Raw genomic sequence first — 19,208 nt, 5'->3', positions numbered from 1 at the left:
TGCCCGAGAAACAAATAAAGACAAACGTCTGGCGCAGGTATTGCACTGGGTAGAGAAAGGGTGGCCGGAAAAAGACAACGACGAATCATTCAAACCCTTCAGAAACAGACAAACCGAACTATCTCTACAGAAAGGTTGTTTGTTATGGGGGACAGGGTGGTCGTACCAGAGAAGTTGCAAGGAAAGTGTTAAAACTTCTGCATGACGGGCACCCAGGCATCGTACGAACAAAAGCCTTGGCCAGAAGTTACGCGTGGTGGCCAGGCATAGACAAAGAAATTGAAGGGTGGGTGGCCAGGTGTTCACGCTGCCAAGAAACCAGACCAAATCCCCTGCCGCGCCAATATTAGAATGGGAGACCCCCAGGGACCATGGTCTAGAGTACATATAGACTTTGCCGGTCCCACAAGGGGCACACATTCCTCATCACGGTGGACGCTTACTCCAATTGGCTGGAGGTGCGACATGAAAACCACCACAACTGAAGCCATCACCAGGGTACTAAATAAACTGTTCGCGACCCACGGCCTTCCGGATGTCGCCGTGTCGGACAACGGGCCCCAATTCACCTCGCTGGAATTGAAAAATTCCTAGCAGAAAAGGGCATACGACACGCCTTGACAGCGACGGCTCATCCGGCGGCCAACGGTAGGGCGAACGGATGGTCCAATTCACAAAGAAAACCATCCAGAAAATCGAGCACGGGAATATACAGGAAAAATAAATAAACTGCTTCTAATACAACATATAACCCCTAACACGACAACCAACAAAAGCCCGGCAGAATTACTGATGGGAGGAAACTAAGGTCCCCACTTGACAGACTGCACCCCACATACAACCCGGAGAAGCCCCCGGACTCATCAAGCAAACACCGGGCATTTAAACCAGGCGATGCAGTCTACGCAAAAAACCTTACCGGAGACCCACTATGGGTACCGGCAACTATAACCCAAATAACAGGTCCCCATTCATACAGACTACAAACAACGGACGGGCAAGCATGGAAACGCCACATAGATCAGTTAAGATCTCGAATAAAAAACACAACCGACACGCAAGCAAACACAGACAACCCCATTAACACTAACCAAGGGGGAGGGAAAATACAGGGGACCAAGAAAGAATAGAACACAACCAACTATACTCACCAGATATCAGCCAACTCGAAGCCGCACCAAGGAAAAGCAGCCAAGCCAGCTCGACCAGCCCGGAAAGACCAAGCGGGAGCGGCAAAAGCCGCAGCTCGACCAACCCGGGTAGACCGGGAGGGAGCTGCAGCAGCAGGCCCACACTCCAGACGATTCCATCAAATAGACTGAGAGCAACAAAAACCCCGACCGAACAGGCCGGGAACCAGGAAACAACTGACCTGCGCAGGTCCAGTAGACAAGTACGGAGCCCCGCCTACTTACGGGACTACGTTGCGTAGGAACGAACCAAGAGGGGAGGGGTGTTCTGTACAAAGAATTAACATACTTGCAAACCCCGCTGCGATTGGCTAAAGCACGCGAAACCGGATTGGTTAGAATTAACATACTTGCAAACCCGCGCTGCGATTGGCTAAAGCGCGCGGCAACTGGATTGGTTGGGCAAGCCGCCCTGATTGTCCGTTAAGAATCTCCCGCTATTGGTCGAGCCAAGAGCGGGAGATTCAAATATGTCATTGGCAGCGGGCCGCCGCGCTTGGAAATAAAAGCCGGGTTTTTCCTTCTTTTCCCCAAGCATGTACTGGAGCACAATAAAGAGCTGAACTTTGTCACTGACTCCGAGTTTCCTTCCTGCGCCGGACACGACACATACCGCCCCATCCCCCCACCCCATGCCACCCTTATGTGCACTGCACCTCACAGCTGATTTTTGGGCTGGTTTGAGGCCTTTTTTGGTCTCCCAGAGGCTTGGAAAAAGCCTCTGCAAGGCTTTTCAGGATGAATAATAGGCCCATTTTTGTCACTTCCGGTATTACAAAATGGGCCTATTTTTCAGCCTGCAAAAGCTTTCCTCAAGCCTCTGGGAGGCCAAAAAAGGCCTCAAATGAGCTGAAAAATCAGCTGTGAAGCACGCACATGCACAGTGAGATAAGTTTTCCTGCAGCTCGCATGCTGGCACAAATAGCTCTGCATGCCACTTGTGGCATGCGTGCCATAGATTCGCCATCATGGGGATAGGGTAAGGTAGGGTAGAGTAGTATAGTGTAGGGTAGGGTAGAGTAAGGTAGAGTAGGATAGTGTATTGTATCATAGCATAAGGTAGGGTAGGGTAGGGTAAGGTAAGGTAGCATAGTGCAGCATAGCATAGGGTAGGGTAGGGTAGAGTAGAGTAGGGTAAGGTAGAGTAGTGTAACATAGCATAGCATAGCGTAGAGTAGGATAGGATAAGGTAGGGTAGGGTACCATAGCATAGGGTAAGCTAGAGTAGGATAGAGTAGGGTACGGTAGCATAGGGTAGGGTAGGGTAAGGTAGAGTAGCATAGCTTAGAGTTAGGTAGGATAGGGTAGAGTAGATTAGGGTAGGGTAAGGTACCGTAGAGTAGCATAGTGTAGGATAGGGTAGGCTAGGGTAAGTTAAGGTAGCGTAGTGTAGCATAGCATAGTGTAGGGTAGGGTAGAGTAAGGTAGGGTAGCGTAACATAGCATAGCATAGAGTAGAGTAGGATAGGATAAGGTAAGGTAGGGTAGCATAGCATAGGGTAAGGTAGAGTAGGGTAGAGTAGGGTAAGGTAGCATAGGGTAGGGTAGGGTAAGGTAGAGTAACATAGCATAGAGTAGTGTAGGATAGGGTAGAGTAGATTAGGGTAGAGTAAGGTATTATAGAGTAGCATGGCGTAGGGTAGGGTAGTGTAGGGTAGGGTAGGATGGAACAGGACAGGACAGACAGAACAGAACAGAACAGAATTTTTTATTGGCCAAGTGCTTGGACACCCAAGGAATTTGTCTCTGGTGCATAAGCTCTCAGTATACATATAAACAGCAACTGGACTTTCTGGTTTTTCTTTGAAAACGTTTCGCTTCTCATTCAAGAATTCTTCAATCTTCTTCAGCTTCTCAGATGAGAAGCGAAACGTCTTCAAAGAAAAACCAGAAAGTCCAGTTGCCTCGTCAAGAGGCACCTTTGGGAACAACCATGACCTGGAGGGCTGAGAATCTCCATAGACATATAAACAGCAAGCCATAGGTGATAAACCATAGTTACAATCATTCATCATACGTTACAAACCACAATTGATCAACCATAAGAAACCAACAGAAGAAGCTAGTAAGAAAGATGAGAAGATGAGAAATGATGAGAAATGAGACAGGACTGTGGGAATTAAGTGTTCTGCAGAGTGATGGCTGGGGGGGGTGTGTGTGTGTGTAATGGTACCCATGCTGGCTCGGGAATTCTGGGAGTTGAAGTCCACAAGTCATAAAAGCAACCTAGTTCCCACCATTGCAGTCGAGAAAAGACACTACCTCAGGTGGGATTCAAATTTTTTAACAACTGTTTCTGTGGGTGTGACTAGGTGGGCATGGCCATGGGTGGTTGTGGCTTCTTTTTTGGCAGCACATACACACACACACACACACTGGGATTTTTTGCCTCCTGGGCCTCAGGGAAGCCTCCTGGCAAAGCAGTAAGACAGTGAGGGGGATCCCAGCACAGCTGATCATTGAAACAGCTGGTTGTCGGGAGGGGGAAAAAAGAAATACCTTAAGGAGTAACTGGGCGGGGGAGAACGCAGTCAGCAATGTTGGGCATGCGTGCGATGTCACGCATGCGCGATAAGAACTGACTGGGGAGGGAGGGGTGGGTGGAGAAGGGTGGGCGGAGAGGGGCAGGGCCAGCCAGGGGCACAATTTGCCGGTTCTCCAAACTGCGCAGAATCATAACAACCGGTTCAAACCAGTAGAAACCAGTAGAATCCCACCCCTGCACCACATCCTGCTACGACAGCAAAGCTCAGAAAATGGTTATGAGGGCCAAAAGGCCATAGAGTAAACCACAAGGATAAGCAACCAAAACCTGTTGTCCTTCCATAGCCAAGGTGGAAGCGAAGATTTTGGAGGCTGAGAGGCTGCACCATCCAATAATGATCAGGGCCATCAGAGTCCCAAGGATGCCTCTGAAAGAAGAACAACAGTTTAGGAAATGTCAGGAGCAAAAATATCAGGACTCCCATGTTAACTTTCAGTTACAATTTGTCCTTCAAAAATCTACTCAACCAATGGTGACTGAACAACTTCGCTTCTACTTCCATTGACCAACTCTAGGGAGGTTACGGAATGAGCTACAGCTTGTGAAGACACAGGTAGTTCTCGACTTAAAGCAGTTCGTTTGGTGACTGTTCAAAGTTACAAGGAAACTACCAAGCTTAGAGAGCACCAAGGACTCCACAGTCCTCCTCCTCCCTCCTTTCTGCAAATCCCACCCCCTTCTAGCACTGATGCTGTTCCCTAGTTGAGTCATGAAACGTCTGCAGGAAAACCACCAAGCTCAGAGTTCACCAAGGACCTCACTTCTCCTCCTCCTCCCCCTCCTCCTCCCCCTCCTCCTCCTTTTCCCCTCCTCCTTATTTTCCTCCTCTTCCTCCTCCTCCTTTCTGCAAATCCCACCCCCTTCTAGCACTGATGCTATTACCTAGTTTGGTCATGAAATGTCTGCAAGAAAACCACCAAACTCAGAGGACCCCACAATTCAACCCGAGCTACAAATACTCTGTCAAAAAATGCATGAGCACCATTTCTTCCCATTCACAACATTTCAGAGGATACTTACTGCAAAGAGAAAAATACGGCACAGGTGGACAAGATCACCATGGGCAATAGACTGTAGCCAAGCACACTGGCGACGCATCCGTGGGAAACCCCTACAAGGCTCATCAAATTCAACAGAGCATGGATGGCTAGGCAGCCGATCACACTGCTGCCGTAGACGTAGCCAAAATGGACTTTTCCTGCCTGCAGAAATGAGCAAAGAGAAGAGCAAGGTGGTTGGGTTAGAGAAGCAAGGCTGTCCTATTTTTCAATCTGGGGTGTCCTCAACTTATGACGACATCTGAGCCTCAGATTTCTGCTGTTAAGTGAGACATTTGCGAAGAGAACTTCACCCCCATCTTACAACAGTCCTTGCTATGGATGATCCGTGAATCACTGTAGCTGATCAGTTAGTAAACAGTGGTTAAGAGAACCTGGCTTTCCATTGAAGGTCGCAAAAGGGGATCACATGATCCCAGGACATTGCAACCACCGTAAATAGGAGTCAGTTGCCAAACATCCAAATTGTGACCCTGGGGATGCTGCAATGATCGTAAGTGTGAAAAACAGTCATTGGTCACTTTTTCCAGTGCCATTGTACTGTGAACGATCACTAAATGAACCATTGTAAGTTGAGGACTACCTGTATGTGTATCCGATGTGTAACATCATTAGTGTCTGAAATGAGTATCTGCTTCCTCTGCAGTCAGTAAGATTTTCAATAGTTTTACTGTGTTTCCCCCAAAGTAAGGCCCTGTCTTATATATATTTTTGCCATCACAAAGGCACCAGGTCTTATTTTCGGGGAATGTCATCTACTGACTAATCTCACTTGAGTATGTCACTACCAGCCTCCTTTTCACTGTCAGAGAGAGGCCTTCAAGAACTCCTTCTTCTGCGACCAGCAAGACTAGCGGAAATGTTTAAAGATAAATCAACAAAATGTTGGAAATGTCACCAAACACCAGGAACCAGTGGATGTATTCAGCAGGTTCTGACCAGTTCTGGAGAACTGGTAGCGGAAATTTTGAGTAGTTCAGAGAACCGGTAGTGGAAATTTTGAATAGTTTGGAATACCACCTCTGACTGGGCCCACCCTCATCTATTCTCTACCTCCCGAGTCCCAGCTGATTGGCTGGGTCTTCTTTTGTTGCCCTACAAAGGAGAATGGAGCTGGAAAGCAGGTTAGTGGGGTGGGGAGAGAATGGGGATTTTACAGTATCCCTCCCCTGGAGTGGGGTGAGAATGGAGATTTTACGGGATCCTTCCCCTGCCACGCCCACCAGGCCACACCCACCAAGCCACACCACACCTGCCAAGCTACACCCACAGAACCAGTAGTAAAAAAATTTAAATCCCACCACTGCCAGGAATATATTATCATATGTGGTGGACTTGCACAAAGGCTAAAAGGTATTGGACTAAAATACACACATGGTTGGAAAAAATGATTAAACAACATATAGAACTGAAACCTGAAATATTCCTATTAGGAATGGTACCAGAAGGTTATAGTAAAGAAAAGATTTATTTAATTATACATGTACTAACAGTGGCTAGAATTGTATTTGCCCAAAATGGGAAAAGTGATAAAATACCGATAGAGGGAAAAATAATTGAAAAAATATTTGAATGTGCAGAAATGAATAGACTGACACTAGAATTTTTTTTAAAAAAAGAAGAAGTTGAATATTACATGGTATGGAATATGTTTTATCAATAGATAGAATAGAACCTAAAAAAGATTTGATGTATTTATAGAGAAATTAGAGAAATTTAAGCAAAGTTATAATGTGTGATATTATTATTGTATATGGGAATATATACAGGAACATTGATGTATTGTTAGATTTGATAAGAAGAATATCATTTATAATATTTCAAATAATTGAAATATGTATTCAAGTCAGTGCACAATTGAAATGGAATGGCTTGTTGTATATAAAAAAAACACAATAAATTTTTTTAATTTTTTTTAAAAAGGAACTTCTTCTGCGGCTGGCAAAGCTTTCCTGAAGGCCTCTGAATCCCATAACTAAGCTCAGGATCGATCATCAAAGAGATAGCAAGTGAAAACCAGCATTGGAAGAAACCGAAAATCAGTTGAAGTGTTCAGTTTTTATGCACAATCTCTGAATAAAAACAATAGTTCTACTCAGTTTCCTAATCCACAGTGCAGGTGCACCTATTTTCATTTAAATTAACCCCTTCCCTTTTGAAAATTAATAATGTCAGGGTACAATATGTCCGGTAAGTTCCAACATTAATGCTTTCAATTACCAAAGCAGATGGCAAGGAAGGAATAACAGAACAATAGAGTTGTGAAAGGGACCCCGGAGGTCTTCTAATCCAACCCCCTGCTCAAGCAGGAGACTCTACCCCATTTCAGACCAATGGTTGACCAATTTCTTCTTAAAAACCTCCAGTGATGGAGCACCCACAACTTCTGAAGGCAAAGCTGTTCCCCTGATTAATTGCTCTCACTGTTAGGAACATACTCCTTAGTTCCAGATTGCTTCTGTCCTTGGTTAGTTTCCATCCATCATTTCTTCTCCTGCCTTTGGGAGCTTCAGAAAATAGTTTGACCCTCCCTCTTCTTTGTGGCAGCGCCTTAGATATTGGAACACTGCTATCGTGTCACCCCTAGTCCTTCTGTTTATTAAACTAGACATACCCAGTTCCTGCAATCGTTCTTCATATGTTTTATCCTCCAGTCCCCTAATCCAGGGGTCCCCAACCACCGGTCCACGGACCGGCACGTCCGTGGAACAAGTCCTACCGGGCAAGCTGGTTTGATGAAAAAAGTGCTTCCGGTGAGTTTTTCCGGGTAGAAAGCTCACCAGAAGCACTTTCTCATAAAAAGATGAGCGGCGCTAAGCTCGTGAGCTTTTCCGGTAGAAAGCCATTTCTACCCGAAAGCTCATCGAAAGCGCTGGCGCCTTATCTTTTGATGAAAAAGTGCTTCCGGTGAGGTCACCGGAAGCACTTTTTCATCAAAAAGATGGCGGCGCCCAGCTAATGCCGGTACCGGCCACGCCATAAAAAGGTTGGGGATCACTGCCCTAATCATCTTTGTTGCTCTTCTCTGCACTCCTTCTAGAGTCTCAACCAGTGGTGGCATTCAATTTTTTTTACTACCAGTTCTATGAGAGTGCGCTTCCCACACGCGTGCGCACTTTGTGTATGCGCGCATAATTCAAAATACATCAACTTCAAGCACTACAGCTTACCTTCTAGGGCAGCCCAGGTAAGTAAAACAGCTGAGGCGCGGGAATCTACTGTGCCATGCGAATGAGCTGAGCTGAAAAACGTGGAAATATAGGACAGGATAGGGTGGAGCAGGGAGACGGAGTCAGCTGATCGTTGGAGCTACAGGTTCACTAGAACCAGTCCAAAAAGGCAGCATACCAGCTGTCAGGGCTCCGGTAGTGACCCCCATTTAAATCATGAGTCCCTAGCCGGATTTTCAAAGCTTAAAGAAGATTTATTAGGAGAAGACATGATGGTGCTACCTGGGTGTAGTCAACTCTGAAACACATCATTCGTTGTCACCCTTGACCCTGGTTTTCCCCCACCCCTCTGGGTTATCCTAATTCCTATTCTCCATAGCCCAGAGTCATCAATCATGCTCTCCAGTTAGAATTTTGCTGCAGCAGGAACTTCAGTCACCTAGTTACTATCTTTGAAAACATTTATGGAATGCAGTTTCGGTTTGCAAGCTGCCACGCTGCTCCCCCCCTCCCTTTCTGTTGGCAACTCTAAAAAGATCATTGAAATATTTTATGAGTTGACGCCACCACTGGTCTGAACATTTTTTTAATAGCGTGGCAACCCAAACTGGATGCAGTATTCCAAGTGTGGTCTTGCCAAGGCCTTATAAAGTGGAAGGAATCTCCAGATATGACTTATGCTACACATTTTTTAAAAAAAATATCTCAGGCCGGCTATAATATTGGAGTCCATGGTTGACAGTTAGGTTCCCTTCGTGTGGAGAAGTCTAGCCTACCAAGAGCCACGTGGATCCCAGAGCCAAGCAGAAAACCAAAGGCCCAGCCAGGTCTGTCTCATTCATAATGGCGGCTTCAGCTGGCTTCACGGGGTTCAGCACGGTTAATGTTTTTTGCCAAATGTGGTGGAAGTTGATTCCCAACTCTGCAACAGAAAAAGATTCATTAGGTAAAGGGGTAGGAAAAAATCTTTTGGGTATAATGGTGCATCGAGGATCTCAAGAAACAAAAGAAGAAGTTGGGTGTGATGTTCTAATGACTCATAAGATAACGGAACATCTTAATTGGGTCTCCAACTGTAGAACGTCAGCACCCACCCATCCTCCTGGAGAATGAAATATTTTGAGGGTTATTCAAAAGGCAGGATAGAATATTTCCCCTAAAGGAGAAGTGGGGGGAGGTAGAAATCTTAAGGGAGGTAGAAACCAGCCCCAGTTTTCCCTGCCCCAAGCAGAAACTGAGGAGGCCAGCTTTTAGAAATGCAGTTTTGGTAATCCCGTTCAGAAAGACTGGGTCAGGCAGAAACTCCAGAGAAGCAACACAATAGGCAGGCTTAGCTCAGACAAAACACCTAGGACTTGCACTTCCCTTTTGGCCTATAGAGCCAGCCATGACCCCTTTCTTTCTTAAGCAGCCTCCAACTTTATTCCCAACTTGGAACTGGAATTGGATTTTTCTTCCAATACAACTAAGGGGGGCGGGATTCTAAAACGATCAACGTGAAATCCATGTCAAATGAGGACAGGGAAAAGTGTGCAAAAACAAAACTATAGGATTACTATAACTGAACATTCATGTCGTATCATGAATGAGATATCAGCAAAGAGTTTGGACTAGTGGTTAAAGCACCGGGCTAGAAAGCAGGAGACTGTGAGTTCAAGTCCCAGTTTAGCCATGAAAGCCAGTGGGTAACTTTGGACCAATCACTAAGAGACCATGAGTTCTAGTCCTGCCTTAGCCATGAAAACCAGCTGGGTGACTTTGGGCCAATCAGTAGGAGATGGTGAGTTCTAGTCCTGCTTTAGCCATGAAAATTAGCTGGGTGACTTTGGGCTAATTACAAGGAAACAGTGAGTTCTATTCCCGCCTTAGCTATGAAAGACAGCTGAGTGACTTGACTTTGAGCCAATCCCTCTCTCTCAGCCCAACTCACCTCACAGGGTTGTTGTTGTTGTGGGGAAAATAGGAGGAGGAGGAAGGTGTGTTGGATATGTATGCAGCCCTGAGTTATTTATAAAAATAATAAACACAGAATACAAAACAAATAAATAAAAACTAAATGTTTCTCTGTTGCATTCTGTTCATTTGGATTTTGCCAGGACAAATATGGTATGCTTTGATTTACAAAACACACACACACACACCTTTATAAAATGAACAATAACCTTAAAAACATGAATGATATCAAAGCTGAATGATATCAAAACCTGGGGATTTTTTAAATAACTTTTTAAAATAACTATATTATAAAATATAGGCAAAACAAGATATATATTTTCCCAAGATGACTGAGGGAGTCACGTGTTAGATATAAGCTTATTAATGGAATTGTTTCAAAGATTGTAAGGCAAAAAACCCCAAAGATTTAAACTGATATATCTTACATTGATCCAGAAAAATCAAATTCAGTTTTTACTTGTACAGAATTTTTTTTAAAAAAAAATCCCCTTCAAGGGAACTAAGTTAATAAAAGACAACGGAATTATGGAATCAAATCCCCACATGAGTATCTCATAATTTTCTCATGAGTAAAGGGACCAACATTTAGCATCAATATTTTGTAGGGTTAAATGCACATTTGGGTCTCGATCCTTGAACAATATTTTATAATCTGCAAAATTTGGGGGCTCATTGGGTCATCGACACTCGTGGTACGGTGGCTGGGAGGTAGAGCTCTTTCCTCACAATCAGAAGCTGTGAGTAGGTAGAGGCAGATATTTCTCTCTCTGGGCACAACAAGAATATATCTGCTGAACAAAACTCCACCTTGGTGACAGGAAGAGCATCCGGCCAGTAAACATTGAGCTCCATTCAGTTGCTCAGACTCCACCCTGCGAGGGTTTATGGGATCATAAAAATAAGATGGTGATTGGGTCATTGACACTAAATATCAAGGAGAGCCCAAAGGAAAGATGAGATATAACAGAAGTTAAAACAAATATCCGTTGTGTGGAACTTGATCAATTATGAATCTCTGTACTTCCCACCAAGCAATTGCATATGCAGTGAGACTTTTGATGGTTTATTATTCGCTTATAAATTCTCTTAAACGAAATGGAGAAATAGAAGGATAAAGGCCTGTTAAAATACAAATCGATCCTAGACTTCCAATTAACAATTTATCTTTATACCCAAGATCAATGAATATTAAACCATCAAGAATGCTTTCGAGGAAATCACTACAATGATAAAAAAAATTACATAGTTGTAAATCCAATTAATATTTCTTTCACTGAACCTGACCACATATTCTATTAATTTTCTTCAAGGAGGTTGCTCTTAGGTTTTGGCTGAAAGGACTCAAAGATATTAATTCAATTTTCTCTTCTAAGGGGTTTGTAGAAATAAAATTGGTGCAGATGTTATAAACCAAGTAGTGCAGTTTCTATATCTTTTTAACGTGTCAGTAACATCATTTAAGGGGACGCGGTGACTCAGTGGCTAAGATTCTGAGCTTGTCGATCAGAAAGATCGGCAGTTTGGCAGTTCGAATCCTTAGCACCGCATCACGGAGTGAGGTCCCGTTACTCGTCCCAGCTTCTGCCAACCTAGCAGTTCAAAAGCACGTAAAAAAAAAAATGCAAGTAGAAAAATAGGGACCACCTTTGGTGGGAAGGGAACAGCGTTCCGTGTGCCTTTGAAGGAGTTTAGTCATGCTGGCCACATGACCACAGAGACGTCTTCGGACAGTGCTGGCTCTTCAGCTTTGTAACGGAGATGAGTACCTCCCGCTAGAGCCGGAAACGACTAGCACGGATGTGCGAGGGGAACCTTTACCCTTAACATCATTTAAGGGAAGTTACTCTGAAGTCAACCAGTGTATGATTGCATTCCTAAGTACAGGTATTCCTCCACTTACAACCACAACCGAGCCCAAAATGTATGTTACTGAGTGAGAAATTTATTAAATGAGTTCTTGCTTCATCTTAGGACTTTTCTCACCGCTTTTGTTAAGTCAATCACTGCAGTTCTTAAATTAACAAAACGGTCGTTCAGTGAGTCTGGCTTCCCTGTTGACTTTGCTTTTCAGAAGGTTGCAACAGGGCATAGTATCACATGACCCCGGCAGTGGTGGTATGCTGCCAGTTCACACCGGTTGTAGTGATCCGGTAGTGCCAATCAGCAGTTGGGGGCCTCCACCCTCACCCTTTCCTGCAGAGGTGTTATTCAGCTGGTTCGGACCAGTTCTGGAGAACCGGTAGAGGAAATTTTGAGTAGTTTGGAGAACTGGCCAATTCCATCTTTGACTGGCCCCGCCAGCCCCATCTCTTCTCTGCCTCCCATTGAGTCCCAGCTGATCGGCTGGGTCTTCTTTGGCTGCCCTGCACAGGAGAACGGAGCTGGAAAACAGGTTAGTGGGGTGGGGAGGGAATGGGAATTTTGCAGTATCCTTCCCCTTTACTCCCAAGTTGATTCTTATTCCTTAACTGTTCCCTTCTCCTGGCAGCTCTGCACATGCGCACACTGGAAACAGGCTCCAGCTTTTCTTCTGCCCCACTGATCTCCAACTCCAAAGGCAGCTGATAACAGTCTGGTGGCCCTGGCCCCATCTATTTGCTGCCTCCCATTGAGTCCCAGCTGATTGGCTGGGTCTTCTTTGGTTGCCCTGCACAGGAGAATGGAGCTGGAAAGCAAGTTAGTGGGGTGGAGAGGGAATGGGGATTTTGCAGTAATCTTCCCCCAGGAGTGGGGAGGGAATGGGGATTTTGCCATATCCTTCCCTTGCCACGCCCACCAAACCACGCCCACAAAGCCACACCATGCCCACAAAGCCATGCCCACAGAACCAGTAATAAAAAAATGTGAATGCCACCACTGGACACTGGATACAGCAACCGTCGCAAGTATGAGTCAGTTGTCAAGCATCCAAATGTCAATCATGGACCGTAGGGATGCTTGCAAGGATGAAAATGGTCCTACATCACTTTTTCCCCTGGGCTGTTGTAACTTCGAACGGTCATTAAATAATTTTGTACACCGGATTTTACGCTCTTTGACATACCAAACTTAGTGGTTGTGCAGCAGAGTAGATCTAACTGAGAGTCACAGGAACATTTTTTGACTTTTGGAATAATTGACCCTTAAAAAGAACCTATGAAAATTTATGATGAAATATGTAAACGAAATGATAAGCATTTTGTTAATTATGGGCATCTTCGCACGGTGTCTGATTATGCCGTATAAATACAGAGGGAAAGGCAGCGTGATGAAATCTGAGTGCAAAATTTATTGAGATGCTGTCATCTAGAGGCAATAAAGTGCATGATGCATGTGCCATAAATATGATTTTATGTCTTTATTTCCCATGCAAATAGGGGTGCTGTCATTTCAAACCTAAACATGTGTCTGTGGTTACAAATGCAAGGCAACAAATTAAAATGGATTCCCCCCCCCTTCCCATGTTTGTTTGTTTGTTTGTTTGTTTTGCAGGAAGTTAGCACCCACCCCTCTCCTAGAAAATTGAAATGTCCCAGGACAGTGATCCCAACCTTTTGACGCCACGGCCCGGTATCGGCATCAATTAGCGCCGCCATCTTTTTACGAAAAAGTGTTTCCGGTGACTCACCGGAAGCACTTTTTCATCAAAAAGATGAGCGGGCACTTGCGCTCCGTGAGCTTTTCGGCAGAAATGGCTTTCTACCCGGAAAGCTCATCGAGCGCGAGGCCGCCATCTTTTTGATGAAAAGTGCTTCCGTGAGCTTTCACCGAAAGCTCACCGGAAGCACTTTTTTACCAAAAAGATGGCGGCGCCAGCAACCAGCGGCCCAGTAAGACTTGTTCCGCGGACTCGGTACCGGTCCACGGACCGGCGGTTGGGGACCCCTGTCCTAGGAAATATTAAAAAGGCAGAATATTTCCCCTAAAAGGAGTAGAAACTCGGAAGCAGAAACTCACCTCAGAAGTAGAAGCTCACCCCAACTTTGTTAATGGGTGGGCCATTAAGGCCTGGGACAGAATATTTTACATAACAAAGATCTCCAGGTAGAGCTGTAGGAATTGCCCAAAGCCTTTTCATTACATCATCATCCAGCAAGGCTCAACCAAGCCTGGGACTCAGGACAGCCTACAGAGTTGCCCCTGCACGGCCTCATGGGAGTCTGACAACCAATCAGAATACAAGCTCAAATTCAAATCTCAACAGAGGGTATAAAACCCAGGCACTTTCAGCCCTCCTCCTTCTTCTTGATCTTTTCCTTCACCTTGGAGCATGTGTTCATCCTTTTCACTTTGGAGCTCCAAGCCATGTGGTCCTGCCCACCATTAAACCATCATTCCAAACAGCCTCCATGTTTCCAGTGTCTTTTTTCCCCACTTGGAACTGAACCCGGAAGGATATTTCTTCCAACCGTTTAATTTGGCACCTTTGGACATGAACATCATTTTAAACACATTTTACTTCAAAAGTTAAGATCAAGCTAGTTACAACTTCGGTGTGGCTTGTCTCAAAAAGAAAGATGTAAAGGTGTAGAGTAGAGGATCATTTGGTGATCATTTGGGGAGCTTGTGGGCTTCTTGCACTGGAAAGTCAGAACTTGCGCATTCTACATAAATGAATTTTATTCTTAGGATTTGGGTATGGCCAGTCTAGAGAAAAGAAGGACTAGGGGCCACATGATAGCAATGCTCCAGTACTTGAGGGGCTGCGACAAAGAGGAGGGGGTCAACTTATTTTCCAGAGCGTCAGAAGGTAAGACAAGAAGCAATGGATGGAAATTAATCAAGGAGAGAACCAACCTGGAATTAAGGAGGAACTTCCGAACAGTGAGGACAATTAACCAGTGGAATACCTTGCCACCAGACATTGTGGGTGTGTCATGCCCCTGTTGGAATCTGATTCAGAGGGAGAGGTGGAACAGCTGACAGGGAGTGGGAGTGTGGCTCCAGTGGCTGTGGAGGAAACTGGGGAAGGGCACAGGCTGGTTGGGCATTCAGAGGAAGACCCAGGTCCATTCCCTCTTTATGCTAGGGCACACAGGGAAGAACGGATAAGGGAGCAACGTGGGTTGAGTGGTTTACGGGGGAGGAAAGGGCCCTGATCCCCTTCATGGGCTGCAGCTGGGAAGACTGTTTAAAAGGGCAAACTGCGCGTGGCAAAGTTGCTGGAAGCAAACCGTGAAATTATTCTCATTTGTCAAGTCTTATCTGGGTTCTGGCATCCTCCCAAGTATGTGTGTTTTGTTATCTTTTGATGTTTTCAATCCCTTATCCTGCCCTGTCTCGTTAATTGCTGCAGTGTGATTTGTGTTGGTTTTGATTAATAATTTATATGTACGTTGAGTTTGGATGGAATTTCTTCAGTTTAAAACCTGTCCTTGGGAGAGTTTTTTCTCCAGCTGATGATAATTGGACATTGGAGGCCAAGTTGGAGGAATTAAAGGGACTTTATCTATTTTTGTGACTTTGTTGCTTTTGTGTCATGCCCCAAGTCATCACAGGGTGCTTCATCACTGGATGAAGAACAAACTGGACAGTCGCTTGTCTGAAATGGTATATGATCTCCTGCTTGAGCAAGGGGCTGGACTAGAAGACCTCCAAGGTCCCTTCCAGCTCTACTCAGATTGATTGAATGCTGGCAGATTGTATGTAGAGGCTAAGATGTTGGGCTGACATCAAGAAGACCCAAAGTCTAGTCCTCCCTTCACCGTGGAAGCTGACCGAGCGACTTTGGGCCCGTAACTCTGTGTAGCCCAATCTGGACCACAAGGATATTTTTGTTGTGGAGAAAAAATAGGAAGATTTGCTTTCTTGAGAAGATTAGATTTGAGCTAAGTGTGGTCCTTTCTGATTCTACGTTTCTATGATCTTGAGCTCCTGAAGGAAAGGGGAAATATAAACCCAAGAAAGAAATATGTTGATCTTCAGTAAAGGTCCAGCAAAGTAAAGATTTTATGTACTTTATACAAGTCACAGTATTAGTGAACATTATACATGACTGGGCAGTGTTGTGGCCTGCAAGCAGCCAGTGGAGCTGGCGGCAAACTTGGACAGCGAGGAGGTTGGGGAGGAACGTGGGCCAGTCCTGGAGTCTGGGGAAGGCTCTGACGAGGGTTCTGCGTCGGAAGCAGAGATAGGGCCAGGGCCACCCGACAGTTATCAGCTGCCTTCGGAGTCAGAGATCAGTGGGAAAGAAGAACATCTGGAGCCTGTTCCTGATGTGCTCATGCACAGAGCTGCCAGAAGAAGGGAATAGTTAAGGAATAACGGTCAACTCGGGAGTAAAGGCAAAGGTGAACGGGGTATGGCCCCTCCCATAGGGAATAAAGAGGACTGAAAGGGGAGTGGGGTTTGCAGGAGACAATTAGTTCAATTCATTAAGGTGAAAATCTGTTCCTGACTTCTTGCCAAGTATTGTCTGCTACAGTGTGGCATTTGGAAGATATGGCCTGGCAACTCTCCAAGCCTGATAAAAGGTCCGTAGTTGTGAAATCTCATGAAAGACTGTTGACCGGGACTTTGCTGGAGAGGAATTCCCTTTAACCTTAAATAAAAGGGGTTTTATCGGGACAAGAAGTTGGCTTCGTGATTTTGGGAAGCCTGGGCCAGAATAGGCAGGGGGAATGAATGAAGAACAAGAGGAAGGTAAGGTAAATTATTGGTTAGCCACGAATCTGTGAGAAGCATTCATCAGCCAGAACATACAAATGGTATAATTGTTTAGGTTTTGTACCTTCAAGCAATGGTGGCTCATTCTCAAAACTATCGAAATAACTCTGGTTGGATGGGAACGGAGAAGCATCTGTGGGTTGGAAGATCTGGCCTTCAAGTGGCTGAGAAGAACAGGCATCGGATGGCAGCCAAGGTCCTGGCTGGAACCTAGGACAAAGAAAGCATTCAAAACAGGGGCTGCTGGAATGGAGACCTTCATGGGAAGGTAAAGATTCAGCAAAGGTTTCTTTAGACCCGGAGGGACATCCAAATTCGGCCACTTTAAGACTTGTGGACTTCAACTTCCAGAATTCCTCAGCCGGCATGGGAATTGATGTCCACAAGTCTTGAAATGGCCAATGGAAACCCATGCTTTAGACCATTGGTTGTCAACCTTTTTCACCATGGACCCCCATTAAATACCTTCTTTCCTTCCTTCTCCCATCTCCCCATCTCCCTCCCTTCATATTCTCTTCTTCCTTCCTTCTTTCCTTCTCCCATCTGCTTTCCTTTCTATCTCCTTCCTTCCTCATCTCCTTTTCTTCTTTCTTTCCCTCCCTCCTATTCCAATCTTCTTACCTACCTTCCTCCATTCCTCCATCCCTCCCCTCCTCTTCTCTTCTTCCTTCCTTCTTCCATATCCTTTCTTCCCCATCTCCCCATCTCCCTCCCTCCCTCTCTTCCTCCGTCCTCCCTCCCTTCCTATTCTCTTCCTCTTTCCTCTTCCATCTCTTTTCCTTCCTTTATCCTTTCTTCCCCATCTCCCTCCCCCCCTCTCTTCCTTCTCCCTCCCTCCCTCCCTTTCTATTCTCTTCCTCCTTCCTTCTTCCATCTCCTTTCCTTCCTATCTCCTTTCTTCCCCTATCTCCCTCCCTCCCTCTTCCTTCCTTCCTTCCTCCCTCCCTTCCTATTCTCTTCTTCCTTCTTCCTTCCTTCTTCCATCTCCTTTCTTTCCTATCTCTTTCCTTCTCCCACCTCCCCTCTCCTTCCTCCTTCCTTCCTTCCTTCCTGTCCTTCCTTCCTTCCTTCCTTCCTTCCTTCCTTCCTTCCTTCCTTCCTTCTCCTGCACTAACTCACCAGCAGAGTTGAGGCACTGATGAGGTGGAGGTGGTAAATGGCCTACATCATTTTATTAGGGCAGCCAGTAGATAAACTCTCAAAAGTCCTAAAATATGGCACTGTTTGCTGGATTTCTTCCTTTAAATAGGTACCATAAAGTGTTCAACTGTGCAAATAACTAGGTTTATTTATGTAGATTGCAATTATATGCTCCATTTTGTTGCAGATTTAATGCCATGCTAAAATGAAATAATGTACATTCTCACTTTTTCCCGGAGTCTTCGGTTCTTCCAGAGCTTTCCCCTTGACTGTCAGCAGCATAGTTTGATTGGTAAAAATCGATATCGAACTGCAGAAAGTCTGCCATCCTAAGAAGGTTTTTAAAAATGCTCATAAGCACTGAAGACTTAAGCGTTTTACCCAGGTAAACATTTACAGAGCAGTGAAAATTGCCTATTGGGCCAGGGGGCAATTTTATTTCTTGCTAATTAGCAAATTGTGTTTCAAACCCAAGCAGGCTAACCCGCTTCAATCTTACACCTTCGTTTATTTAAAAATATTTTACACAACAATTATTCCATGCAGCAGTTTTACTTCTTTCCTAATTAACAAAAACGGGTTGCCAAATACAAAACAAGCAAACAAACAAACAAAAAATCTGATTTATTTTTAATAAGTAGGGTAAATTAGGGATTTTTTTAACGGGAAATATGACATTTCCTATGAATTATGCACAAATATAATTAGGAGCTGAAATGTCACCCTTCCTAAAGCACCTCCAGATATTTTTAAATTTTAATTGTGCTTTGAAATATCATTAATATTTCTTGGAAGTACTGAATCAGAACAGAAACAAGCCATCCACAAGCTGTTTTCCCTCATTTAAGAGGTGCAGAAGCTAGGAACAGCTGCGTTTTATGAAACTAGCCCCTTTAAAAAAATTAATATTTAAAGAACCTACCTTAAAAACTGATTCAGTTTTACAAACCGCCAAATCCAACCAACTGTTTCCTTATATTAACCCCGGGTGATCCTGGGCTATTTATAACATCCTAAATTTGGCCTCCCAAAGGACAGAACAAAAAGCATGTGAGGCAACATTTCCAAAAAGGATTGACTTGCCAACAACACTAATAATTGAAAGAGAAAGAAGACACATAATTTTTCAACTATCGGTCATTTTTGCTCTTGAATCTAAAGTCCTCATTACCTAACATTGATAAAGAAGACACCAACAGATATTGCTAAACTTACACAAAAGAGGGAATATTTGAGGATGTCAAATGCACCAAAAACCTGCAAAAGTTGTACTTATAAAAACGTGTGCAATAATTCTGTCTGTAGTCAAGAAAAACCCAACAAAAGCTATTAGAAAAGAGAGGATCCTAATCAATTTAACGTGGATTAGAATAGTACAGAATTGGAAGGCACCTATTTGGAAACCGAAAGAGTATTTGCTGTGTGAGCAAGAAGGAGACAGCAAGGAGCCTGGGCGTGGCTTAGCTCACCTGTTCTGTACTAAAGCTGCTCAGTGCTGTGAAAC

At 44.6% G+C, this 19,208-nt stretch overlaps 1 protein-coding gene across 1 annotated transcript; it reads right to left on the bottom strand.

Moving 5' to 3' along the window:
• Nucleotides 1-3,806: 3,806 nt before the first annotated feature.
• On the bottom strand, nt 3,807-18,728 carry YIPF7 (Yip1 domain family member 7). Its single transcript, XM_026689274.2, has 6 exons — nt 18,627-18,728; nt 17,932-18,033; nt 16,629-16,774; nt 8,740-8,885; nt 4,756-4,937; nt 3,807-4,102 (listed from the first exon to the last, which is right to left on the bottom strand). Exons 2-6 carry the CDS (start codon nt 18,030-18,032, stop codon nt 3,940-3,942), a joined length of 738 nt encoding a protein of 245 aa, XP_026545059.1. The 5' UTR covers nt 18,033; nt 18,627-18,728; the 3' UTR covers nt 3,807-3,939.
• Nucleotides 18,729-19,208: the final 480 nt, after the last annotated feature.

This window comes from Notechis scutatus, chromosome 4 (genome assembly GCF_049901735.1).
Source record: "Notechis scutatus isolate UNSWTSFEM ecotype Mainland chromosome 4, rNotScu1.2, whole genome shotgun sequence".
Classification (NCBI taxonomy): Eukaryota; Metazoa; Chordata; class Lepidosauria; order Squamata; family Elapidae; genus Notechis; species Notechis scutatus.
This window is presented reverse-complemented; position numbering and strand designations above follow the sequence as displayed.